This window comes from Canis aureus, chromosome 10 (assembly GCF_053574225.1).
Source record: "Canis aureus isolate CA01 chromosome 10, VMU_Caureus_v.1.0, whole genome shotgun sequence".
NCBI lineage: Eukaryota > Metazoa > Chordata > Mammalia > Carnivora > Canidae > Canis > Canis aureus.
In genome coordinates this window covers 24399729-24426345 of record NC_135620.1, presented here as the reverse complement: position 1 = coordinate 24426345, position 26617 = coordinate 24399729, and the positions used below count along the sequence as shown (strand labels likewise).

General features: G+C 45.0%; 1 protein-coding gene and 1 long non-coding RNA gene across 2 annotated transcripts; one reads left to right on the top strand and one right to left on the bottom strand.

Annotated features, from left to right (window-relative positions):
* Positions 1–767: 767 nt before the first annotated feature.
* Positions 768–15880, bottom strand: TXNDC15 (thioredoxin domain containing 15). The gene is made up of 5 exons (XM_077911726.1): positions 15716–15880; positions 10111–10598; positions 8258–8421; positions 3383–3513; positions 768–1467 (listed from the first exon to the last, which is right to left on the bottom strand). The coding sequence occupies exons 1-5, from the start codon at positions 15780–15782 to the stop codon at positions 1271–1273; spliced, it is 1047 nt and encodes a 348-aa protein (XP_077767852.1). The 5' UTR covers positions 15783–15880; the 3' UTR covers positions 768–1270.
* On the top strand, positions 15031–25574 carry LOC144322123 (uncharacterized). Its single transcript, XR_013387686.1, has 2 exons — positions 15031–15359; positions 25348–25574. It is a non-coding gene; the product is annotated as an uncharacterized LOC144322123 (long non-coding RNA).
* The last annotated feature ends 1043 nt before the right edge of the window (positions 25575–26617 follow it).

Here is a 26617-nt window from a genome sequence, read left to right as displayed (position 1 = left end):
CATTTGTAAAGGGAAATGAGCCATTCTGAACCACTGTCCCTTCCCGCCAGTAACCACCCCAGCCATAGCTGTCCACAACATAAAGCTGTAAACTCCTGCCCAACATAACATTCTGAGAAGGTGACTCAACTAAAGTTCTATTTCCAGAGAATTTAAGGTGCATTATGAAATGAACTACTCTATCTGGAACACTGGAAACAATCAATCTAAAAGTAACTTAGCAGGGGCCTGGGTGGCTCAGTCAGCTAAGTGTCTGCTTCTGGCTCAGGTCATGATCCCAGTCTCCTGGGATCAAGCTCCACATCCAGCTCCTTGCTCTGTCAGCCCCTGCTCCCCCTACTTGGTGTTCTCTCTCTCTGTCAAATAAAATCTTTTTTAAAAAAAGTTTTTCTGTGGTCAGATGTTGTATCTGAGTTTAAAGGATCTTAGAAACAGCTTTTCAAAAAGCTGGTATAAATTTCATGTTGTCTCTTTTCTACATGTGTCCTAAATTAGACTAGAATCAACTGTGGACAAGAACACAGTGTTACATACTTCTTTTGGCTCTCACTGAAACTCACACAGTGCTAAGAACCTCTTAAGGCTGAATCAGTGCATGCTGGGTAGGTAACTGTGACTAAAATTTGAGTGATGCTTTTGCCTAGATCTGGTAATAAATAAGCTTTAGTTTGATGATAATATTTACTTTCTCCTAACATCTGTCGTATCCAGAAACAACTTAAACCACTTCAAATTCTTTCAATGAAATTAAACATTACAAACACCAAAGTACTTGACTCTTTTATTTTCCCATCAGTTACTCAAGAAGGTCACACTTACCAATTCTAGTTATTCTTCTGCAACAGAACACTCTCCTGCACGGAGAGAAAAACTGCAAATGAACAGAAACCAATCTTCTTACACATATATAAGGAATCAAGAGTTTCCTAAAACTATAATGTGAAACTCCTATTTCTTCCTTCTATGAAGCAAACTGTCACTATCCACTATTCCACCTGAATACAGCTCCACATTTGAAACTGGATTACTCCCTTAAAACATTGGATTAGTCAAAACAAGAATGGTGAGCGCCACTGAATATTTTTGCATTTGCTTATTGCAGTACTAATTAAAACACCAATTTATAATTTTTAACACATTTAACAGTTCAACAAATGCATGATTCTTTTAATCTAACTGAAGTTGTAAATCTACACTTCACTGGAGAAGATGTAAGAAAAGGCAGCACTGATTTCTGAAATTCCTTGTTCCAACTTCTTTCAGCCCGTCACTATTCCACGTGTTCCTGCTCTTGTCCTGGAATTAGCCACCGAATGCTCTCAGTTCGAATGGTAGCATACATAATAAAGCTAATTAAAAAGAACAGGGAAAATACAAGCAGCCAGTCCACACTTTTGATCAGAGTGCTGGGAAGAGGGCCTATTTGATCAGCTTGCGTTACCACCACATTTTTCTTGGCTTCTATGCCTGAAAAAGAAATCAGCTGTTTCAAATCAGACAGAAAACATACACGCTAAAGATCTTTCTCAAGCATTTTGTGTGGTATGCAAAAAAGATATGTAGTCTTAAAATAAATACACTGGTGTATCTGGGACGGATTTCACTTGTCTGTTGGTATAATCTGTGTTTGCCTCTCCCCCACCACACATCAAAGGAGCAGGAACCCATTCAGCTGTTCAAAGCCTAAATGCTAAAATTTTTATGAACTCCCCAGAAGGGTCTTAGTGCAGGGTAAGAGTTGTCTTTTGTTCTCTGTGACACCAAAATTCAACAAGTAACTGCTAAAGCTAGTCTCAGGAATCTACAGAATGTTTTCACAGGTGAATGAATGCTAAATTCAAAATGCCTTTAAATCATTTACTGAAAACATTGTTAGAACTAACCACCACTAAGATACGCCATTACCAAAGATGCTATGACTCCTCGATTTCTTTTGGGTTCTAGGTTTTCCTAGAACGTTGAGCAAAATGGCACCTTCTTTCCATATCTGTCTGATTGATAAGCAGGGGTATGGAACTCTAAGACTTGGAATAGCTAACTACCCACCAACAACCCTTTCACTCATATGAGGTAACTCAGCTCTTTGTTCTTTACTGTGAGATATAAGTAGATTTCATGTATATGTAAGGTATGTTTTAACTTATTTTTATTCCCAGTAAATATACTTCAGGAAAAAGTGGGGTTCATAATTAAGATATTCAAGCTTTTGAAGAGCAAACTTATGCAAAGAAAAAAATTTCTTCAATATTTAGTGTTCAAACTTCTACAGAATAAAAAAATTAGGCTACATGTTTTGGCAAATATTAAGGGACTAAAATAGCATCTGCATATGGGTGAATAAATGGAACAACACACAGCAACAAAAAAGAAGAAAATACAACTGTACCCACCAATGCAGATGAATCTCACAAAAACACAATGGTGACTGAAATAAGCCAGCACAAAGGAATCTATTCTGGATGTCTCCATTAATATAAAGTTCAAAAACAGATAACACTAGCCCATTGTGTTAGGAGTCAAGGTGGTAGTTATCTTTGCGGGCAGGAGTGCTGAGGGTGGACTGGTCACATTCTCTCTGGGTCTGAATCCTGGTTACTCAAGGTGTTCATATTGTGAAAATTTATCACCCAGCACACCAATAATTAATGCATACATTTGGGTAAATATTACACTTTAATGAAAAATGTATGTAAGAAATTATCTACAAGGGGCAGCCCCAGTGGTGCAGCGGTTTGGCACCGCCTGCAGCCTGGGGTGTGATCCTGGAGACCCGGGATTGAGTCCCAAGTCAGGCTCCCTGCATGGAGCCTGCTTCTCCCTCTGCCTGTGTCTCTGCCTCTCTCTCTCTTTGTCTATGAATAAATAAATAAAATCTTAAAAGAAAAGAAATGTAAATGTTTAAAAAAAAAAGAAATTATCTACAGGTGTATGGTATGTGAATTATAGAATAATAAAACTGTTTTTTAAAGGTATTGATAGGGATCCCTGGGTGGCGCAGCAGTTTGGCGCCTGCCTTTGGCCCAGGGCGCGATCCTGGGGACCCGGGATCGAGTCCCACGATGGGCTCCCAGTGCATGGAGCCTGCTTCTCCCTCTGCCTATGTCTCTGCCTCTCTCTCTCTCTATCATAAATAAATAAAAATTTTTTAAAAATAAAAAATAAAAAAATAAAGGTATTGATAATCATTAAAATTACCTATTCATGTGAAGCTTGCCACTGATTGAGAAACTTTTAATAGAACCATAGCAGTTCACCAGAAAAGAAGGTTTGCATCTGAAAACCAATCTTGAATCTTTCACTTAAGAAGAGCAGACAGGAACCCACAGAATTAATATACCTGAGCAAAATAAAATCCCTTGAATGGCATATTATTTCTACATACCCGTCTGGTTAAAAATGAAGACTTTCAGTGTTTCCAATGTTCGGTCCGTATGATTAAATCTAGCCATTGGTTTAGCTCCTTGAAATAACAAGATGTTGGGAACAGCTACGGTTCCAAACCTGGTAGAAAGGCTATCATCACAGAAAGAAGTCAGTCAGAAAACCAGAACCAACAGCAGGTTTTCTCACGCAGTTACCATATCAGAATGGATGGCCATAAATCCATTTTTTATCAGTTTATCAGTATCAGTTTCCTGTGACCTAGAGAGGTTTCTGATAACTCAAACTCTATGCTTATAGCTCTTTCTGACCTTTTTCTTTCTTTCTTTCTTTTTTAAAGATTTTATTTATTCATGAGAGACAGAGAGAGAGGCAGAGACACAGGAGAGGGAGAAGCAGGCTCCCTATGGGGAGCCAGATGTGGGACTCGATCCCAGGATCCAGGATCACGCCCTGGGCCAAAGGCAGACACTCAATCACTAAGCCACCCAGGTGTCCCCCTTTCTGATCTTTTTCCTTATGGGTTAAATTTGGGGGCATTCCTATTCTGCTGAGTTGCTTTCTATTATAATAAGGCACTATTCTTCACACAGTTATTCCACTTTTTTTTTTTTTTAAGTAAACTCTACCCCCAATGTAAGGCTGGAACTCACAACCTCAAGATCAAGAAGTGCACACTCCACTGAGTCAACCAAGCTTCACCTAGTGATTCCACTATTTAAGTTGCTAACTGCCAAAAGTGGTCAGACCAGAAAATTCTAGTTCATGGACAAAGCATACTATGTCAATTTTTTTGACAAAAGAAATTTCAGACTCTCCAGAATGCCCATCTCCATCCTTCATATATGAGATTCAACTTAGGGTGAGCAGTTAGTTTGGTTAAGTCAGGACCCGTGGATCTATGGTCTAGCAGACACACCAGGAAGTTCACCACTGGGGCAGGACATAACATGATCCGAGTGGTACTGCTTCACCTTTACATAATACAGTCGGTCCTATAAGCTCTGGAGTCAAAACACTCGGGTTCAAGCCTCAGGTCTGTCACTGAACCAGTTGTGTGAGCTTCAGGCAGACTATTTAACCTCTTTAAGCCTCAGTTTCCCCCATTAGTAAAATGATAGTATTGGAAAATCAGGATTTATTTATTTTGTAAACATGGTGTACCTTAAATATAACACATGAGGCAAACACATGCCCCGGCCTTATAACAAGTCTCTACTCTCCATGATCAGCAGACACTGAGAGGCATGCACGGAGATGACAGAAGAAAGCAGATGATAAAGGCCAGCAGAAAACGGCAGGGTGAGACCCAAACCTAGAGCTTTAAGCTGGTGCTAGGGGCCAGCCCTGCCAGTGGGGTAGGGGGAGCCCAGTCCAAGTCTGACACTGACCTAGACTGTCCTTCCCACCAGTCTCTTACCTTGGGCCAGGCCACCTAGATATTTCCCTGAAGCCCTTGTGAGAATTACTAATTTGCTGCAATTTCTTTCTCCCTAAACAAGTTTAGGTAAATGTTGGCAGTTATATTACCCACATGGAAGATCAGTGGAGTGCAAATTTTTACTCAAAATTTTTACTTGAAGGGTGCCTGGGTGGCTCAGTTGGTTAAGCATCGACTTGATTTAGGCTCAAGCCATGATCTCAGGCTCATGGGATTGAGCCCCAAGTTGGGCTCTGCACTCAATGGGGAGTCTGCTTCTCCCTCTCTCCGTCTCCCTCTGCTCACTTGGTCTCTCTCTCTCTCTCTCTCTCTCTCAAATAAATAATTAAAATCTTTTAAAAAGTCTGAGGGGACACTTGGGTGACTCTGTGGTTGAGCATCTGCCTTCAGCTCAGGGCATGATCCCGGAGTACAGGGATCAAGTCCCACATCGGGCTCCCTGCATGAAGCCTGCTTCCCCCTCTGCCTGTGTCTCTACCTCACTCTCTCTCTCTCTCTGTCTGTCTCTCATGAAAAAAATAAATAAAATCTTCAAAAAAAAATTTTTTTTTTTTACTCAACTTCATTTTTACCAATTTGACCATGTTCCAGACTTTCCAAAGTGATCCACCCACCACCTCCTGTAACCTGCTAAAGGGCATGTGATGCAGAGGAGGAGGGACACACTTTAAAACCCATGCACAGGGGCGCCTGGGTGGCTCAGTGGGTTAAACATCTGCCTTTGACTCAGGTCATGACCTCGGGATCCTGGGATTGAGCCCCACATCGGAATCCCTGCTTTGTGGAGAGTCTGCTTTTCCCTCTTCCTCTCCCTCAACTCATGTTCATGCTCAAGCTTTTTCTCTCACACACAAAAATAAATAAATATTTTTTAAAAAATAAATAGGGCAGTCCTGGTGGCGCAGCGGTTTGGCGCCGCCTGCAGCCCAGGGTGTGATCCTGGAGACCTGGGATCGAGTCCGACATCCGGCTCCCTGCGTGGAGCCTGCTTCTCCCTCTGCTTGTGTCTGCCTCTGTGTGTGTGTGTGTGTCTCTATGAATAAGTAAATAAAATCTTTTAAAAAAAATTTTTTTAATTAAAAAATAAATAAATAAATAAATAAAACCCTCGCACAGTCACAGCCCTTGGGGGAAATACACATCTGAACAAAGCTCTTTATACCTTATCTCACTGAACATCTAAAAAAGACAAAAGCCCACTGAATAACATAAAACAAAAGTAAACACCATTTTATTTATTTTATTTTTGTAAAGATTTTACTTATTTATTCATGAGAGACAGAGAGAGAGGCAGAGACACAGGCAGAGGGAGAAGCAGGCTCCACACAGGGAGCCCGACGTGGGACTCGATCCTAGGTCTCCAGGATCACACCCTGGGATGAAGGCGGCACTAAACCACAGAGCCACCCAGGCTGCCCAGTAAACACCATTTTAAAGGGCTACATTAATCCATTCAATCAATTTATTGACTGTCCACTAAGGAACATGCATACAATAAATGTAAATAAAAGGAAAGAAAAAAGGGGGAGGGAAAGGAAAGAAAGAAAGAAATCCTGAGCAGACACACAACAGGGTGCTGAATCAGGCTACCAAGGGGAGAAACTTAAACTGCAGATGAGTCTCAGGAGGGTTCCACATGTGACACTAATTTTGCTAATTCAGGCAGACCAAAACCCTGAAGAGTCCTCTGGCCCCTCCACTACCATCAAGCAGACCCACCTTTAAATTCCATCCTTAATGCAAACTGGTGCAGGCACTCTGGAAAACAGTATGGAAGTTCCTCAAAAAGTTAAAAATAGAGCTACCCCACCACCCAGCAATTGCACAACTGGTTGTTTATCCAAAGGATACAAACATAGTGACTCAAAGGGGCACCTGCAGCCCAATGTTTATAGCAGCAATGTCCACAAGAGCCAAACTGTGGGAAGAGCCCAGATATCCAGTGACAGATGAATGGATAAAGATATAGTATATATATAAAATTGAATATTACTCAGCCATTAATAAGAATGAAATCTGGGCAGCCCCGGTGGCTCAGCAGTTTAGCGCTGCCTTCGGTCCAGGGTATGATCCTGGAGACCCGGGATCCAGTCCACGTCGGTCTCCCTGCATGGAGCCTGCTCCTCCCTCTGCCTGTGTCTCTGCCCCTCTCTCTCTCTGCATCTCTCATGAATAAATATATAGAAAAAAATAAGAATGAATCTTGCCATTTACATTGATGTCGATGGAACTAGAGGGTAATATAGTTAAGTGAAATAAGGCAGAGAAAAATACCATACGATTTCACTCATATATGGAATTTAAGAAACAAAATAGAGGAACGTAGGGGAAGGGAAGGAAAAATAAGGTAAAAACAGAGAAGTAGGGCAGCCCGGGCGGCTCAGCGGTTTGGCCGCCGCCTTGCAGCCCAGGGCCTGATCCTGGAGACCCGGGATCGAGTCCCACGTCAGGCTCCCTGCATGGAGCCTGCTTCTCCCTCTGCCTGTGCCTCTGCCTCTCTCTCCCTCTGGGTCTCTCATGAATAAATAAATAAAATATTAAAAAACAAAACAAAACAGAGAAGTAAGCAAACCTTAAGAGACTTAATGCTAGGAAACAAAGTGAGAGTTGCTGAAGGAGAGATGGGGGGGAATGAGTAAATAGGTGATGGGCATTAAGGAGGGTATGTGATGTAATGAGAACTGGGTGTAAAAAGAAAAAAAAAAAAAGAAGAACTGGGTGTTACTTGAAATTGATGAATCACTAAAGCCTACCCCTGAATCTAGTAATACAATATATGTTAACCAAATTGAATTTAAATTTTTAAAAAAATTATTAACTTAGTCATAGTAATTCACTCATTTATATAATACAACCCAGGGCTAGTTACTTACTTCTGTTCAAAATTGGGGGGAAATTATCGTACATATTCACTATACCCATTTTGAGGACAAAATGAGATACAAATGAAAAGTACTTTCCCCAATGTCTAGCACATGGTAGGCCCTCCATAAACAATAGATGTAATTAACATAAAGATAGATAGGGAAGCCTGGGTGGCTCAGTGATTGAGCATCTGCCTTTGGCTCAGGGTGTGGATCCCAGGGGTCCTGGGATCGAGTCCCACATTGAGTTCCTTATGGGGAGCCTGCTTCTCCCTCTGCCTGTGTCTCTGCCTCTCTCTCTGGGTCTCTCATGAATATATAAATTTAAAAAAAAAAAAAAAAAAAGACAAATTCCACCCTGCAGACAACAGTCCCTTCTCTTCAGGGGCCTCCAGAAAGTGAGTCTCAGCTCCCTGAGGAGTCTTTACCACTCACCCTTGCCCATCCCTCCTGCTAGTCCACTTTCCATGCTCACACCTACATTCTCATCTTTGAATTTAAATGACTACCTCCAAATAACTGCAACCATCATCCAGAAGGATGACATGTAAGCTCTATTCAGGGAACATACCTGCTGTGCTGAGAAGCATCGAGTGCCAAAAAATGAAGAGCTGGAAATGCCCGGGGCAGAGAATTAAAATGAGGGGCCAAACTGGCAGAAAATCGGCACCATGGGGTGTAAAACAGGACCAGCGTGCAGTCACTACCATTTGGATTCAGAAAATCCATAAGGTCCTGTAGTAAAAAAAAAAAAAAAACAAGTGTTAAAGTCAGCAGTAAATGTTCATGTACATTCTTCTGGAAGGATGCCCAAGAAAGTGGAAACACTGCTGCCTCCAAGGAGAGGAGGCAGGGACACGATAGGGAGACTACAGGATATCCCCTTAAGAACCTTTTGGGTTTGGGGGCACCTGGGTGGCTCAGTGGTTGAGAGTATGTCTTCCACTCAGGTCGTGATCCAGGGGTCCTGGGATCGAGTCTCCCATCCGGCTCCCTGTGAGAAGCCTGCTTCTCCTTCTGCCTATTTCTCTGCCTCTCTCTGTCTCTCATGAATAAATAAATAAAAATAAAAAATAAAGAACCTTTTGGGTTTTGAACCATAGGAATGCATGAATCAGCAGCAAAGTATTGGCAAATAACGAATCATAAACTTTCCCGTAGGCTTTCTTGATAGTACTGTATAGCAATTTCAGTATCTTTCGGGATTCGTCAATTCAAATACTAAGTACCCACAAGGCACAAGCCATTGTCCCCACCTCTGACCTGTGCCTTTCACACATTCTAATGGCATTATTAAAGCACTGAACAGTAGATCCAGATCTGCAAGCAGTCAAATCAATGTATTTGCCCAAAGGCTAGTTCAATGACAGGGTGCATCATCCCTGCCACCACCCTAACTCAGACTGCTGAAACTGCTCTCTCCTGGTCAAGTGTGTGACACTCAAGAAACAGTCCAGCAGGACTGAGGCACACTGTTCACCAGGCACTAAGGGGAGGGTGTGAGGCCAGCGCGGACCCCTGTACTTCAAGGGGCCACGGACACTCCATATACCATTTACCCTCATTTAAAATAAGCAGTCATAGCGTGCAGAGCTAGGATTTCTTCTCATATTACATAAGCAGCCTAAACTCATCCTGCTACCTGACTCAACAATCCCACAGAAACAGTCAGACATTATCCTAGTGTTCTCTTTGGAATTATTATTTATCCAACGGGCTGGAAAAGCATGGCTGCATTGGGGACAACTCACTCTGGAGAAAACACTGGAATCATAGTCTTTGAAGAAACTTTTCATTAATATAACCTGCTTCCCAGGGGTATCACTAGTCTAAACACTGCTAATCACAATCTTAGTAATTCAGATATTTTTAACTTACCTCTGTAATAAATAGCTCATTTGGAAGAAGAAAAATGCTAGGATTCTGATGCTAAGTGCCTATCTGTCCAATGGGATTTTTTTTTTTTTTTTAAGATTTCTTCATTTATTTGAGACAGAGAGAGCATGAGTGGGGGGTTGGAACGGAGGGAGAGAGAGAATCTCAAGCAGACTCTGGGCTGAGCGCAGAGCCCAACATGGGGCTCTAACTCACGACCCTGAGACCACCACCTGAGCTGAAACCAAGACTCAAACTAAACCAACTGAGCCACCTACATGCCCCTGGGATCTCCATCATGAGGCTTGGTGGAGAGAAGACCCCAAGGATGACTAGGCTTAAGCGGCCTACAAAGCATAATTGATAACTGACACTAGTTCTATTGCCTCCTCTCCTCTCCCTACAAACATGAGAGCAAAGTCAATTTTCACTGATGCAGCCGTCAGAAAATGATAAAGATCCCGACCCTCCGTTTGATAGCTGATAGAATATTAAATAGGAAAATCAGTATGCAGAAAAGGAGGAAGAAACTAAGCCATCCTTTCTTACCTGTGACATATTTAAAACTTTGAGAGTAAAGTTTTCTAAGCCGGTCACATTTCTCTCCTCGCAGTTCACCTTGGGAGATTTCAGACTTTCCGTGTTATTGGAGTCCTCGTGTGGGGCCGGGTCCGATTCGCCCACCTCGGGCTCTGAGTAATACTCCTCCTCTCTGTCCTGGAAGCTGGCCCCCATGCCGTCCAGAGAGAAGAGGTGCTCTCGGAGGCTGCACCGCGAGTCCTCCTCCCCTTGGGCCCCACAGGTGCCGCCACTGGGCTCGGAACTCAGCTTGTCGTCCGTCTCCCCGGGGATCACGGACAGCATCAGCACATGGTCGCCATCCGCGTCAAGCCCCAGGACCGTGCCTGCCTCTCCTGCTGACCTGTCCTGGCCCCCGGGGCCACGTGGGTGCTCTTCCTCACTTGTGGACACGACTCCGGCCAGCAGAGCATGAGCAGGCTGCTCCTCCGACTGCAAGTGACTGCCTTCCTCAGCAACTAAAACATGCCAGCATGTTCCCAGGTGTAAGTCACTTCAAAGTACACGCACCCCCAAAGAATTACAGTTATCCTCAAACAAGAAATTTTCCCCTACCAAGAAAAAAGGGTAATTTTCCCATAAAACTATCAGAGGGCCACCCATCATTCTCCAGATCATGAAGAAAAAGGTACCAGGTCAATGAATGTCAGATACCAAATGGACAACTACATGCCTTCATGTGATACCTGCTATTTGTCCTGTCGATTATAAGCAAAAACATTCCACTGCAAATATCCGATTAGGAAAATATAACGCAAATACTTCAACAATTTCATATGCTTGATGAAAATATCCAACAAAACAATGATGCCTTTATAGAAGATTCTACTATAGCAAGGCAACCTTGCACACATCATAACAGCTCTGAGAGCCCGGCAGGACAAGGATCACCATCCCCACTTAACGGATGACCAAGCCGAGGCACAGAGAAGCAGCATAAGGCCCAACCCAAGCAAGCTAGTAAGCAGCAGAGCCAGGTCTCTGAGTGAAGTCTTCTGACTGCTACTCCAGATCAGGCCTTACCCTGCCCCCATAATACCTCAGGGAGTGCTGTGCCTCGCAACCTGAGAACACTACTCCAGCCATACAGCAGCTCCTGCATGAGGTAGCCTCTCTCCTGCTTGCCACCCTTGGGAGTGCCAGGAGGTACACCCCACAGTGCCAAGGCAACAGCAGAGGTAAGGAGGACTTTCCTCCCACTTTTGGAGCCACTAGACAGGGAGTGGGCAAAATGTTTTGGGTAAGGGAAGACCCTAGGGAAGTCTCATTCACTGAGCAATCTCCACTCACCTTTTTTAACAGTGACTCCTGCCTTCCAACTCCCCTTAACTCAATAAAAGCAGCCAGACTCAGTGCCAACCACGGGGCAGCGGAAACAAATGAGCCCAGCTGTACTCAGACAAGCTCGCCTTGCGGCTAGGTAACCACCAGCCATGTAATGGGCTGTGCCCTGTCAACAGCATGTCACCCAAGTGTGAATAACCAACTGACTTTAAAGTTGGGGAGAGGTCTGGGAGCTTCCTAAGGTATGCACACTTAGTGTAAGAGCTCAAAGAATATCCCCATAGAGATTTGCAGATTCAAAGAACATTCTCTCAGAATCCTGCTTCTGGCTAAGTTGGAGGAAGAGAGACCAGATTTACCCTCCCTAGTGAAACAACCCCCAAAAGGCCAAAAATGTGCAAAAGTTTCAGGAGACTAGTTAGCCCGCAAGGAAGGATAGGGATCCCTGCAGAACAGGAAGAGAAACAGAGGAGAGCCCTACAGGGGCTCTAGCTTACCACCTGAGGGAGTGCCTGCCACAGCTCAGGAAGGGGGGAAGCAGGAGTCCAGCAGACTCCTCCAGTTGAGGAGATGGTACTGAGGGTTCAGAGGGACCAAGAAATCTAGAGTTTGCAGGACAGAATAGTGGAGATGGGCAAGCTGCAGAGAGAGGACCCAGAGACCTGCAGAGAGACCCCCATCAAACACACTCATCAACATTTACATGGGAGTAAGTTCCCAAAGCAAAGCAAAGAACCACCCAAAAGGATCAGAGGCAATAGTAAGTACCCACCACTCACAGAGAGCTGGGAGGAGTACCTGTTCTCACCAGCTAGACTAGAAAACCTCACAATTCACAGAGCACCGGAGAGAGGATGCAAAAGTAGTTGTGCACAATTAACCCTACAGTAAATACAGCTGTGCACCCATCTAGCAAACCTTAAAAGCAAGGCTCAAACCAGGCTCAGCTAACTTAACTGTACCCCAGGACAAAATTCATGAATATTTAGATGAACACTAAAATATCTAGCACTCAATAAGATCAAACTTATGTCCGGCATCCAATCAAAAGTTACCAGGCATTCCAAAAAGCAGGAAAATAAGATCCATAATGAGAACAAGAATTAACCAATTACAACTGACCCAAAGCTTGCAGATGTCAGAATTAGGAGATGAGGATATTAAAACAGTAATTATAACTCTATTACTATGTTCAGAAAGTTAAGCAGGTATAGAGACATAAGATATAAAAGACCCACATCAAAATGCAAATCAAAACCACAGAGATGGGATCCCTGGGTGGCGCAGCGGTTTGGCGCCTGCCTTTGGCCCGGGGCACGATCCTGGAGACCCAGGATCGAATCCCACGTTGGGCTCCCTGCATGGAGCCTGCTTCTCCCTCTACCTGTGTCTCTGCCTCTCTGTCTCTCTCTGTGTAACTATCATGAATAAATAAATAAAATCTTTAAAAAAAAAAAAAAAAAAAACAAAACCACAGAGATCTCACCTCACACCTTTTATCAAAAAGACAAGAAATAACAAGTGCTGGGGATATGGAGAGAAAAGGAAACCTTCATGTGCTCTTGGAAGTAATGTAAATTGGGGCAGCTATTGTGTAAAACAGTATAGAGGTTCCTCAAAAAATTAAAACTATAATTACCATATGATCCAGCAATTCCACTTCCAGGTGGAACAAAAACACTAATTTGAAAAATATATGCATCCCATGTTCATTGCAGCCTTATTTACAAAAGCCACAGAAGCAATTTAGGTGTCTACCAAAGGAAGGATAAAGAACATAGAATCTATACACACGATATCATTATTCAGCCACAAAAAAGGAAACCTTGCCATTTGCAACAACATGCATAGATCATTATGCTAAATTGAGATGAATCCCAGAAAGACAGATTACCCTATGCTCTCACTTACATGTGGAATCTTCATAAATAAATAAATAACTAGCTCAGAGATACAGAGAACAGACTGGTGGCTATGAGAGGTGGTGGTGGAAGGGGGTGAAGATGGGGGCGCCTGGATGACTGGTCAGTGAAGCATCTGCCTTTGGCTCAGGTCATGATCCCAGGGTCCTGGGATGGAGCCACACATTGATCCCTGCATTAGGCTCCCTGCTCAGCAGAGAGCCTGCTTCCTCCTCTCCCTCTGCTCCTCCCCCTGCTTCTGTGCTGTCAAATAAATAAAGTCTCTTTAAAAAAAAGGGGGTGGGTGGGGAGGGAGATCCCTGGGTGGCTCAGCGGTTTAGCGCCTGCCTTCGGCCCAGGGCGTGATCCTGGAGTCCGGGGATCGAGTCAGGGGATCGAGTCCCGCGTCGGGCTCCCTGCATGGAGCCTGCTTCTCCCTCTGCCTCTCTCTCCCTCTCTGTGTGTATCTCATGAATAAATAAATAAAAATCTTTTAAAAAAAGAAAAAAAGAAAGAGAGTATAGATGGTCAGAAAGTACAAACTTTCAGGTACAAAATAAGTCATGAGAATGTAGATTCACAGTATGGTGACTCTAGTTAATAATACTAATACTGCATTGCATATATGAAAGTTACTGAGAGTAAATCTTAAAAGTTCTCGTCACAAGAAAAAAATACTTTAGGGGGGCGCCTGGGTGGCTCAGTCAGTTAAGCATCTATCTGCCTTTGGCTCAGGTCATGATCCCAGGTTCCTGGAACCAATGCCCATGGCAGGTTCCCTGCTCAGCAGGGAGTCTGCTTCTCCTGGCTCTCTGTCCCTCCCCCCACCCTCCCCCCACCCTCCCCCGTTCCTGTCTGTACACCCGCTCTTTCTCAAATAAATAAAATTTTTTCAAAGATTTTATTTATTTATTCATGAGAGACACAGAGAGAGGCAGAGACACGGGCAGAGGGAGAGGCAGGCTCCATGCCGGGAGCCCGACGCGGGACTTGATCCCGGGTCTACAGGATCGCGCCCCCGGCCGAAGGCAGGCGCTAAACAGCTGAGCCACCCGGGCTGCCCGATAAAATATTTTTAAAAAAATATTTTAGGGGATCCCACCCGGGCTGCCCAATAAAATATTTTTTAAAAATATTTTAGGGGATCCCACCCGGGCTGCCCAATAAAATATTTTTTAAAAAAATATTTTAGGGGATCCCACCCGGGCTGCCCAATAAACTATTTTTTTAAAAAATATTTTAGGGGATCCCACCCGGGCTGCCCAATAAAATGTTTTTTTTAAAATATTTTATTGGGGATCCCTGGGTGGCTCAGCGGTTTAGCACCTGCCTTCGGCCCGGGGCGCGATCCTGGAGACCCGGGATCGAGTCCCGCGTCGGGCTCCCGGCGTGGAGCCTGCCTCTCCCTCTGCCTGTGTCTCTACCTCTCTGTGTGTCTATCATAAATAAAATCTTTAAAAATATCTATATTTTTTAGGTGGGCAGCCCGGGTGGCTCAGCGGTTTAGCGCCGCCTTCGGCCCAGGGTATGATCCTGGAGACCCCGGATCGAGTCCCACGTCGGGCTCCCTGCATGGAGCCTGCTTCTCCCTCCGCTGTGTCTCTGCCTCTCCCTCTCTCTCTCTCTCTCTCTCTCTCTCTCATGGATAAATAAAATCTTAAAAAAAAAAAAAAAAATAGCCGGCCAAACGGTCGGGACCTGAACAACGCGCGAGGGGCGGGACGACCCGGCCCTGCAGGGTAAGGCCGCAGCCTCGGCCGCGGGTCGGGCCGGGCTCCGGCGTGGCTCCTCCCCCCGGGAGGCCCGGAGAGCGTGCTGTGGCTAGCAGCGGCTTACGCGGGGAGCCTCCTCTAGGTACGCCCGTCTGTCCTGCCTACAGGCAGCTGACCGAGCGCGGCCTTCTTAAAAAAAAGTGATCCGTCAAAGTGCAAAATAAAGCGTGGGCCCTGCAGGCGGAAAGGCAGGCTGTGACAGGCCCCGGAGAGCAAACCCGGCCCCGCCCGGACACGGAGCTACTCGCAGCCGGTCTCCTAGGTGGGTGCGTCGGGCGCCGGGAAGGTCGGCTCCTCGCTAGGATCCGCGTCGCCCCTAATAACGGGCGCGCCTCCGTAGGCGCCCACACGCTGCCCCTGGCGACTGACGGACGCCTGCGGCGCGGGCCTGCACGGGCTCCCCGCCGCCCCAGCCCACCCCGCGGAAAGGGGTCGGGACGCCGCGGGGCTGGGCGCGCGGGCCGGCGCCACGAGGAGCCGAGGGGCGCGCCGCGGGCCCCCGCGCAGGTGAAAGAGCGCCGCCCGAGCCGACCTCCACGCGCGTCATTTCGCTCGCCGCCGCCGGCCGCCCCACCCCCGCCGGCCACGGCCACGGCCACGGCCCCAGCCCGCACTCACCCTCCAGGCCGCGGGCGGGAGACCCCAGCACCCACAGCAGGACCTGCCACCAGCCGAGGAGCCGCATGGCGCGGGGCTAGGAGCGTTCGGGACCACTGCCCGAGCCGCAGGGCAACGGGCGCTCGGCGGGGCGCGGCGCGGCGCGCTCCTGGCTTCCTGGGGGAGGGGAGCCGCGAGCGCGAGCACGAGCGCGAGCGCGAGCCCGTGCCGCCATCTTGGAAGCTGGCGGCGGCCGCGAGCGCCATCCTGGAGTCGGGCGGCCTGCCTCTGGCTTGTGGCCTAGAGGCCTCTAGTCCTTGGCGTCCGCCGCTGTTCAGGATCCCAGAGCTAGACACCTCCGGTCGTCTCGAGCTCTCCCGACCCGCAAGCCCCGGGCGGGGCTCCAACACAGACCCGCAGCCCGCCTTGTTCGCGCGGAAGGCGCCCTGGCTGCCGGCAGCAGGCGCTGCGTCTGTACGGCGCCGCGTTCCGGGGCGGGAGAGGCTCTGAGGCCTCCGCCGAGTGCCCGGAATCTCCGCCTTCCCCCCCGGCCCTGCCTGCCCGGGCCGCGCGGATCACGGGGCGCCCAGCTAAATTTGAATTTCGCAGAAACAACAAATAGGTTTTTATCTTACTCTAAGAAACATACGGATTTTGTTTCCTTTTTTTTTTTTTAAGATTTTAAAAGATCATAAGCAGGGGGAGGTGATAGAGGAAGAAGCAGGTTCCCTGCTGAGCGAGGAGTGGGCAGTGAGGCTCCATCCCAGGATCCTGAGATCATGACCTCGGCCTAAGGCAGAAGCTTAACCGACTGCCCCGCCCAGGCGCTCCGAAACATACAGATTTTCTTTTTCTTTTTCTTTATTTTTAATTTGTAAGAGTGTACAAGGAGACACCGAGACATAGGCCGAGGGAGAAGCCGACTCCCCGCGGGGCACCGGATGCGGGACTGGATCCCAGAACCCCGGGATCACGCCCTGAGCGGAAGGCAGATGCTCAACCCGGATTTTCAATGTAGCTTTCTTTGTCCTGTAATTGTATTTGAGGAGTCTGATAACCGTAATCCTGCCTCCTGTGAACCCAGGGCAGGCAGTTTTTGTTGGTTGGTTGGTGTAACTAACCCACTCGCAGGGCAGTCTCCGACTCCCGGACCCTCCCCTCAAGCCCCGTCCCCGAGGAGGTTGGGCCACCTCTAAGCACACAGCCGGGATGAGGAGGGGAGCGGAGTAGCAGAGGAACAGGGCTCCGCATTCCAGAGCTAGGGGGGAGGGAGGAGGGACCTGAGAGAGCAAGCTGAGATGAAAACAATGACTCTCCAGGTCAGCAGTTAGGGGGAAGGGCCTCCTAAAGTCAGTAAAGCAAGTTTTGGGCATCCTGCAGTGCTACATCAGTGCAGCTTTCAAACTTGCATTAAGTGAGGTTAAAAACACAGAAATAGATGTTAAAGATCTTACGTCAAATCCTTGGTAGTTACAGTTGGGCTGGCGAGTCTGGGGACCTCAAAATGGCCCACCCGAGGCCAGCAACCCCCCAATAACACCGCCCTACCCCCATCTTCCCGCCAACGCCACCTTGCTGCCCTACCCTAACTTAGCTTAGGAAACCCGTAACCTTTGCCCTAACCAAAAAAAAAAAAAAAAAAAAAGACCCGGAAAAGACCGAAAACCTGAAAAACATCACCAAATAAGGAAACCTCACCCCATATTTCCCTACCTAACCCTCCCGCCAAAAACTCCTTATAAACCCTCCTGCGACCTGCCTGGGCGCGACTTCCCTGCTCTCTCTCTCTCCCCTGGGGGCCGCGGAACCTCGCTGGAGACCGTGTCCCATTAAAAGCTTGTTTCGACCAACTTTTGCCTGGCCTCTCCATTTCACTACCGATCGGATTAAACCTGACATTTGGTGCCGACACCCGAGAGGAGATCGAGGCCCCACGCTGGTTGGGGAGCCTCTCTCTTCTCACCACCAGGCTCAATGGCCCCCCTGTGGGTACTTTTGACTAAACCTGACAGTTACCCCAACTTTGAGAGGGAACTAGGCTATTTTTTGGCCACGTGGCGAATCCCAACTTCCAACATTTTTTTTAAAGATTTTATTTAGTTTTTCATGAGAAACAGAGTCAGGTAGAGACATAAGCAAAGGAAGAAGCAGGCTCCCTGGGGGAGCCCGATGCGGGATTCGTTTCCAGTACCCAGGGATCACAAGCTGAGCCAAAGGCAGATGCTCAACCACTGAACCACCTGGGTGACATACAGGTGTCACCCAACTCCAACATTTGTAAGAGTATATGGTTGGTCAGCAACTTAATAACTGCACCAGCCAGGTGCCCCAAACCTTATTTTCTTTCACTTCTTCTTTCCCATACCCTTCATACCTAATTCAAAGATGCATAAAAGCCAATAGGACAGAGGATTAAGGGAGTTTAGGACTTACAAAAAGGAGAGTGATTTGATTGGTCTAGACACTCCAAAGTGAATGCTCTGTGTTTACTATCTCCTTTTTATTATGTCCTTTCCCTCCCTGTGTTTTTGCTTTAGCTATTGGGACAGATATTCTGCAGATGTTAGAATTGTTGTCTGGTTAAATACTGTGTATTCACTCTTCTAATGACATCGCAGGAAATGCTGTCAACAGGACAGAATCCATATTTGACTGTCTCACCACCAGGGGGCACTTGCATTTATTTTCAGCAAGAAAATTGCCTTCAGGTTTATCTTGAAACTCCCATTTTATTTTCACTTCTGAGGGGTGAAAAAGTTGACATCATCTTCTTCCTTTGGCTGAAATGAACTCCGTGTACCAACACCATTTGGCCTGGGATTGTTCATTCGTGTGAATGATAATAATTTGATAATAATTGGAATTGTTATGCATAAATACACACCCACATACCTAGTGTTTAGTTTGTCCCTCTTCATAGGTTTGCCTAATTTGTTTTGAATCTGATGAGTCATGAGAACTTCTCCTTCTCGGTGTTTTTCTCTCTCATGAACAAATGAGTATTTACTTTCCTTTATTTTTTTATTTATTTTTTTTTTTTACTTTCCTTTAGATCACTATAGCAAAGTACATTTTCCAAAGACTGCCACAATAATACCCCTCCTCCCACATGCTGTTCTTTAAAATAATTATGCCCCTGCCTAGTCAACAGGTAGAATCAAATTCCCCTTTCCTTGAATCTGGGTGGGCCTGTGATTCACAAGGAGCCAGGAGAATGTAACAGTACGTGAAGAGATCCTGTGTAACTTCTGAGGCTACACAGTTTTACCCTCTTCCCTGGAAGATTTGCATGGAGGCACTAAACTGAAACACAAAGTAGTTGAACTGTCTTAAGCTGCCATGTTCTGACGAAGCTCAAACCAGCTTGCCCAGAGAAGCCCAGACACTACTGAGGAATGTCCACCATCACTCCCTGATCCCACTTATACTCTGCTCCGCCTTCGGCTATCCCTGAACTCCTACTGCCTAAGAGACCACAGCCAGAAATGACCTGACCCACAGATGCAGAGATAAAAAAAAACTAGTGTTATTGGGATGCCTGGGTGGCTCAGCAGTTTAGTGCCTGCCTTCGGCTTAGGGTGTGATCCCCATCTGGGGATTGGATCCTGCATCGGGCTCCCTGCATGGAGCCTGCTTCTCCCTCTGCCTGTGTCTCTGCCTCTCTCTCCCTATGTCTCTCATGAATAAATAAAATATTTTTAAAAATTTTTTTCCTTTAATTCCAGTATAGTTAACATAGAGTGTGATGTTAGTTTCGGGTGTATAATACAGTGATTCATGAGCCTAGTTGAATCTTAACATTATCCTGAAAGGGAAATTTCATGAGTTGGCCATTCATTTCTTAGTTATATGAATACTTGATAAAACAATTATTATAACAATTATTTATAATCAGTGCATTAGTTGTCTATTGCTACATAACAAATTACCCAAAACTTGGTGTCTTAAAACAGTAATAATCATTATCTTACACCATTTATACGGGTTAGGAACTCAGGCATTGGCAATATCCCTGGCTTAGCTGGGTGTTCCTGGCTGAGAATCTCTGATGAGATTACATTCAGGATGGTGGGTAGTGCTACAGTTATCTGAATACTTGATTGGGGGGATCCCTGGGTGGCTCGGCAGTTTAGTGCCTGCCTTCGGCCCAGGGCGTGATCCTGGAGTCCTGGGATCGAGTCCCGCATCAGGCTCCATGAGGGACTTCTCCCTCTGCCTGTGTCTCTGCCTCTCTCTCTGTGTCTCTCGTGAATAAATAATAAAATAAAATCTTTAAAATAAATGAATACTTGATTGGGAATGGAAGATACGCTTCCAAGATGACAAGTTGCTGGCAACTGATGGCAGGAGAGCTCAGTGCTTAAACATGTGGATCTCTCTGTAGGACATTTTGTTCTCATGACATGACAGATGGCTTTCCTCCGACCAAGCGACATAAGAGAGCAGCGCTAAAGCTGCAGTACCTTTTATGTCCTAGCCTCAGAAATTACACACCACCGTTCGTGCAGTATCCCATTAGTTACACATGTCACCACATTTAATGTAGGAGGAGGCTATACAAGGACATAAATACCAGAAGATAAGATTTTATTTATTTTTATTTTATTGGGAGCTATATTGGAGGCTGGCTTACCACAGTGAGTAATAATATTTGGATTCCTATAGTATTAACACTTGAAGATGTTGTACATAATATTGTGTTAATAAAAAACTTTTAAAAAGTAGTGATTGGGGCATCCCAGGTGGCTCAGCAGTTTAGCGTCGCCTTCAGCCCAGGGCGTGATCCTGGAGACCCAAGATCAAGTCCCATGTCGGGATCCCTGCATGAAGCCGCTTCTCCCTCTGCCTGTGTCTCTGACTCTCTCTCTCTCTGCTCTGTGTCTCTCATGAATAAATAAATAAAATCTTTAAAAAAAAAAAAGAATAAAAAGTAAAAAGTAGTAACTGAAAAAAATACTGTTATAAATAATATGAAACATAAAAAATACCTATCCAAGCCATCACCTAATGATCAATATAGGCTTCCTTCTCTTTTCAATTCACTGAATCTAATTTTGAGAAGTACTTGAGCTTATAACAGATTTGTGAAGTTCTGTTTAGGAAATACCAAACCCTCAAGCTATAAATCCTTAAACTGTAATTCAGTTTACTGTGTTTGATAATGTATCCAATGTAGTATTTGGAGAAACTGAGTCACTAATCCTGCCTTCACAATATTAAAAGTGACATCATGAGATCGAACCCCATGTCAGGTTCCACACCCTGAGGCAGAGTCTGCTTGAGATTCTCTGCCCTCTCCCTCTGCCCCTCCCCTGGCTTGCCTTCCTTCTCTTTCTCTCACTCTAAAATAAATAAATAAAATCTTTTTTTAAAAATTTGATCTATAGGGCAGCCCCGGTGGCTTAGTGGTTTAGCGCTGCCTTCAGCCCAGGGAGTGATCCTGGAGACCTGGGATCAAGTCCCACGTCGGGCTCCCTGCATGGAGCCTGCTTCTCCCTCTGCCTGTGTCTCTGCCTCTCTCTCTCTCTCTCTCTCTCTCTGTGTGTGTGTGTGTGTCACATGAGTAAATACATAAAATCTTTTTTTTTAAAAATTGATCTATAGTGATCTATAGATATAATACAATCCCTAACAAAATCAAAGGAATTGGTACAAACTGACAAACTTATCCTAAACTCTGTATGGAAACATGAAAGCCAAAATATCCAAAACAATTTTGAGGAAGAAAAACAAAGCAAGAAAAATAACTTGGCTGCCTCAGGAACATGTGACTTTTTATCTCAGGGTCCTGAATTCAAGCCCCATGTTGGATGTAGAGCTTACTTTAAAAAAAAAAAAAAAAAGGAAAGAAAAGTAAAACAAAGTAAGAAGACATTACTACCTGATTTCAAAACTTACTATAACCAGAGATGGGCAGCCCGGGTGGCTCAGCGGTTTAGCGCCGCCTTCAACCCAGGGTGTGATCCTGGAGACCTGGGATCCAGTCCGACATCGGGCTCCCTGCATGGAGCCTGCTCTCCCTCTGCCTGTGTCTCTCTGCCTCTCTCTCTCTCTCTGTCTCTCATGAATGAATAAATAAAATCTTTAAAAATAAAAAAGAAAAGAAAAAAGAAATTTGGGGCACCTGGGTGGCTCAGTTGGTTAAATGTCTTCCCTCGGCTGAGGTCATGATCCTGAGGTCCTGGGATTGAGCCCTGCGTCAGGCTCCCTGCTCCATGGGGAGCCTGCTTCTCCCTCTCCCTGTGTCTGCGCTCCCGCTGCTTGTGTTCGCTCTCTCCTTCTGTCAAATAAATAAATAAAATCTTTTAAAAATAATAAAATAAAAATAAAGAAATCCAAACCAAGGGTTGCCTGGGTGGTGCAGTTGGTTAAGCATCCTACTCTTTGTTTAAGCTCATGTCCTAATCTCAGGGTAGTGGAATCCAGCCCCATGTTGAGCCTCAAGCTCAGTGCGGAGTCTGCTTCGAATTCTCCTCCCTTTGCTTAACGGACTGAGCCACCCAGGCACCCCTATATGTATTCATCTGTTTGGAAAGATGTGCAATCGTAACAATATTTTAATCCAAGGACATGGTATATTTGTCTATATATTTAGGTTTTCCTTGATTTCTCTCAGCATTGTTTTATAGTTTTCAGTGTACAGAACCTAAACTACTTCGGTTGAATTTATTCCTAGTTATGTTATTGGGGTTTTAGTTTATTTGTTAAATATTTTATATATTTATTTGCGAGAGAGAGAGAGAGCATGAGTGGGAGCAGGGGAAGAGGCAGAGGGAGAAGCAGACTCCTTGATGAGTAAGTCCCAAGGCAGGGCTCGATCCCAGGCCCCTAGGATCATTTCCTGAGCCAAAGGCAGAAACTTAACCCACTGAGCCACACAGGTGCCCCTATGTTATTGTTTTTGATGATATTATAGATGGTATTGCTTTCTTTATCTCATTTTAGTATTGTTTCATTGCCAGTATATAGAAACACAGTCCATCAAAATCCATTTTTTAAAAGATTTTATTTATTTATTCATGACAGAAAGAGAGAGAGAGGCAGAGGGAGAAGCAGGCTCCATGCACCGGGAGCCCGATGTGGGACTCGATCCCGGGTCTCCAGGATCACACCCCGGGCCGAAGGCAGTGCTAAACCGCTGGGCCACCAGGGCTGCCCCCAAATCCATTTTGATCTTGTATCTTGCAAGCTTGCTAAACTCACTTATTTTGGGAAGTTTTTTGGGTGGCTTCCGTAAGATTTTCTGCATTTGAGATCATATTATCTGTGAAAAAAGACAGTTGTTCTTTTCTTCCAAACTATATACTTTGAATCTCATTTTATTGCTGACTGCACTGGTAGAACTTTCCATATATTATTCGATAGAAATAGTCTGAATGGACATTATTGCCTTGTTCCTGATGTTGGGGGGGAAAACATTCTGTCAGTCTTCATCATTAAGTATGATGTCAGCTGTATGTTTATGATACATAAACCACATGGCCTTTTACAGATTAAGAAGGTTCTCTTTTCTCACTTTTTTGAGAACTTTAAAAAAAATCATGAATGGGCATTGGATTTTTGTAAAATGCTTTTTCTGTATTTACTGATATGACTTATTTGACATTACTGTATAAATGGTTTATTCTACTTTATTCTATGAATGTGGTATATCACATTAACAGATTTTTTAAAGATTTTATTTATTTACTCATAAGAGACACCGAGAGAGGCAGAGATACAGGCAGAGGGAGGAGAGCAGGCTCCATATAGGAACCCGATGCGGGACTCAATCCCAGAACTCTGGGATCATGTCCCAAGCCCAAGGCAGACGCTCAACCACTGAGCCACCCAGGCGTCCCACATTAATAGGTTTTTAAAAAGATTTATTTACTTATTTGACAGAGAGAGAGAGAGAAAAGGAGGGAAGGAGAACACATGCAGGGACAGTGGGAGAGGGAGAAGCAGACTCCCCGCAGAGCAGGGAGCCCCATGCAGGGCTGGATCCCACCACCTTGGGATCATAACCTGAGCCGCAGGCAGGTGCTTAACCAACTGAGCCACCCAGGAGCCCCACATTAATAGATTTTTATATGCTAAACTAGTCTTGCATTTCTGAAATAAACCCAGGTTTGTCATGGTACAGAATTCCCTTTGTATATTGCTAGATTTGGTTTGCTAATATTTTATGACTTTTTGTCACATAAATGTTGGAATCAACATCAAAATAAGGCCCCCAGTTGCATTCAGTTGATGTGTCTCTTAAGTCTCTCTTGTGGGTTCCACTTCCCTTTCTTACTCCTTGTAATTTATTTGTTGAAACTAGGTCATTTTCCCCTAACTTTTGTTTTTTGTTGATTGTATCCACATGGTGTTATTTTAAATTCTCTAAACTCTGTATTTTCTGTAAACTGGTAATGAGATCTACAGGTGTGAGGAAATTCCAATTTGATGTTTTAGTCAGTTTAGGTGGTATTTTGTATTTCCTACTGCATCATATTAGTTTGCCCATAATAACTAGTTGTCTCTTGCTATGGTATTAAAATTGGTCTGTGGATTCAGGTGTCCTTTGCCTGATTCATCCATTTTAAAATTCCTCTTCAAAAAAAATAAAAAATAAAAAATAAAATAAAATAAAATTCCTCTTCAGCTTTTCACTTAATGAATGATTATGGTAGCTGTATTAGTCAAGGTTCTCCAGAGAAATAGAACCAATAGAAAAGAGATAGAGATCCTTGGGTGGCTCAGCGGTTTAGTGCCTGCCTTTGGCCCAGGGCGCAGTCGTGGAGTCCCGGGATCGAGTCCCACATCGGGCTCCCCGCATGGAGCCTGCTTCTCCCTCCTCCTGTCTCTGCCTCTCTCTCTCTCTCTCTCTCTCTCTCTCTATCACGAATAAATAAATAAAATATTTTAAAAAGAGAAAAGAGGGACAGGGTGACTCAGTGGTTGAGCATCTGCCTTTGGCTCAGGTCATGATCCCAGAGTCCTGGGATCAAGTCCCACAGTGGGCTTCCCACAGGGAACCTGCTGCTCCCTCTGCCTATGTCTCTGCCTCTCTCTGTATGTCCCTCATAAATAAATAAAAACTTAAAAAAAAAAAGAAAAGAGAGAAGACTTATTATAGGAATGGCTCATGAGATTAAGGAGGCCTAGAAATCCCAAGATCTGCCATCTGCAAGCCAGAGAACCAGAAAAGTTGGTGATAGAATTCAGTCTGAGTCCATAAGCCTGAGAACCAGGGGAGCCAATGGTGTAAATCCCAGTTGAAAGACCCAAGAACTGGAGGACAAATGATGCAAGTTCAAGTATCAGAACTAAAAGCACCGAAGTCTGAGGATAAGAGAAGATGGATGCCCCGCCTCAAGCAAAAACAAACAAACAAACAAACAAACAAACAGATTTGCCCTACCTCCACCCTTTTGTTCTAAATTATTTATATCTTTCTTCTCAGGAGTTGCAGGGGTGCTTGGCTGGCTCAGTTGGTAAAGCATGCTACTTTTGATCTCCAGGTTGTGCATTCAAGCCCCACACTGGGTGTAGAGATTATTAAAAAAAAAAAAAAAAAAAAAGGAATAGCCTGTGCTGTTTTTATTTATTTGAGTTTATTTCTTGTTTTTTAATTTTATTTTTTGCATGGGATGCTTTTTAAAAGATTTTATTTATTTTTATTTTAGAGAGAGCATAAGCAGTGGAGGAGCAGAGGAAGATAATCTCCAGCAGACTCCACACTGGGCACAGCACAGAGCCGGACACGGGGCTCAATCTCATGACTCTGAGATCATAACCTGAGCTGAAACCAAGAATTGGACACTGAATCAACTGAGCCATTCAAATGCCCCAGGGGCTTTCATTTTCAATTACTAAAACTTGATGGTGGTCACATTGAGGGGCTGTATATTCACTTTGTTGTTGGTTTTTTGTTTGTTTAGTTTTGGGTTTTTTTAAGATTATTTATTTATTTATTCATGAGATATATATATATAGAGAGAGAGAAAGAGAGACAGAGACACAGGCAGAGGGAGAAGCAGGCTCCATGCAGGGAGCCCGACATGGGACTCGATCCGGGAACTCCGGGATTACGTCCTGAGCCGAAGGCAGATGCTCAACCACTGAGCCACCCAGGTGTCCCTTTGTTGTTGTTTTTAAGATTTTTTTTTTTTAATTTTTATTTATTTATGATAGTCACACACACAGAGAGAGAGAGATTGGCAGAGACATAGGCAGAGGGAGAAGCAGGCTCCATGCACCGGGAGCCCGACGTGGGATTCGATCCCGGGTCTCCAGGATCGCGCCCTGGGCCAAAGGCAGGCGCCAAACCGCTGCGCCACCCAGGGATCCCTGTTTTTAAGATTTTATACAATCATTTGACATAGAACACAAGCAGGGGGAGCAGCAGGGAGGAGAGGGAGAAGCAGGCTCCCCACGGAGCAGGGAGCCCAATGTGAGGCTTGAGCCCAGGACCCTGAGCTCATGACCTGAGCCAAAGGCAGATACTTAACTGACTGAACCACCCAGGCCCCCCTATATACTCTCTTTTTGCTTAATTTTATGTTTGAAATTTCCGAAAAAAAATTTTTTACACAAAATGTTTATAATGACTTTTAGTGTTTTTGTGATGGTAGTTCAGTTGGTTACTCCAAAACACCATAATCAGTTTCAGTCATCAGTTAACTTTGTACCTGGCTTACTGAGGATGCATAACACTTTATAGTTCTTACTTCTTTGTATGACAGAGGGAGCACAATAGTTACATAAGTAACTCCCAACATTATATAAAGCCAACATCATCACAAGCTTATAAGTAGTTTTCTTTTTTCAAAAGATTTTATTTATTCATTTATTATTTTGAGAGATAGAGCATGAGCTGGGGCATGGGCAGATGGAAAGGGAGAATGAGACTCTTAAGCAGGCTCCATGCCAGCACAGAGCCAATGTGGGGCTCGA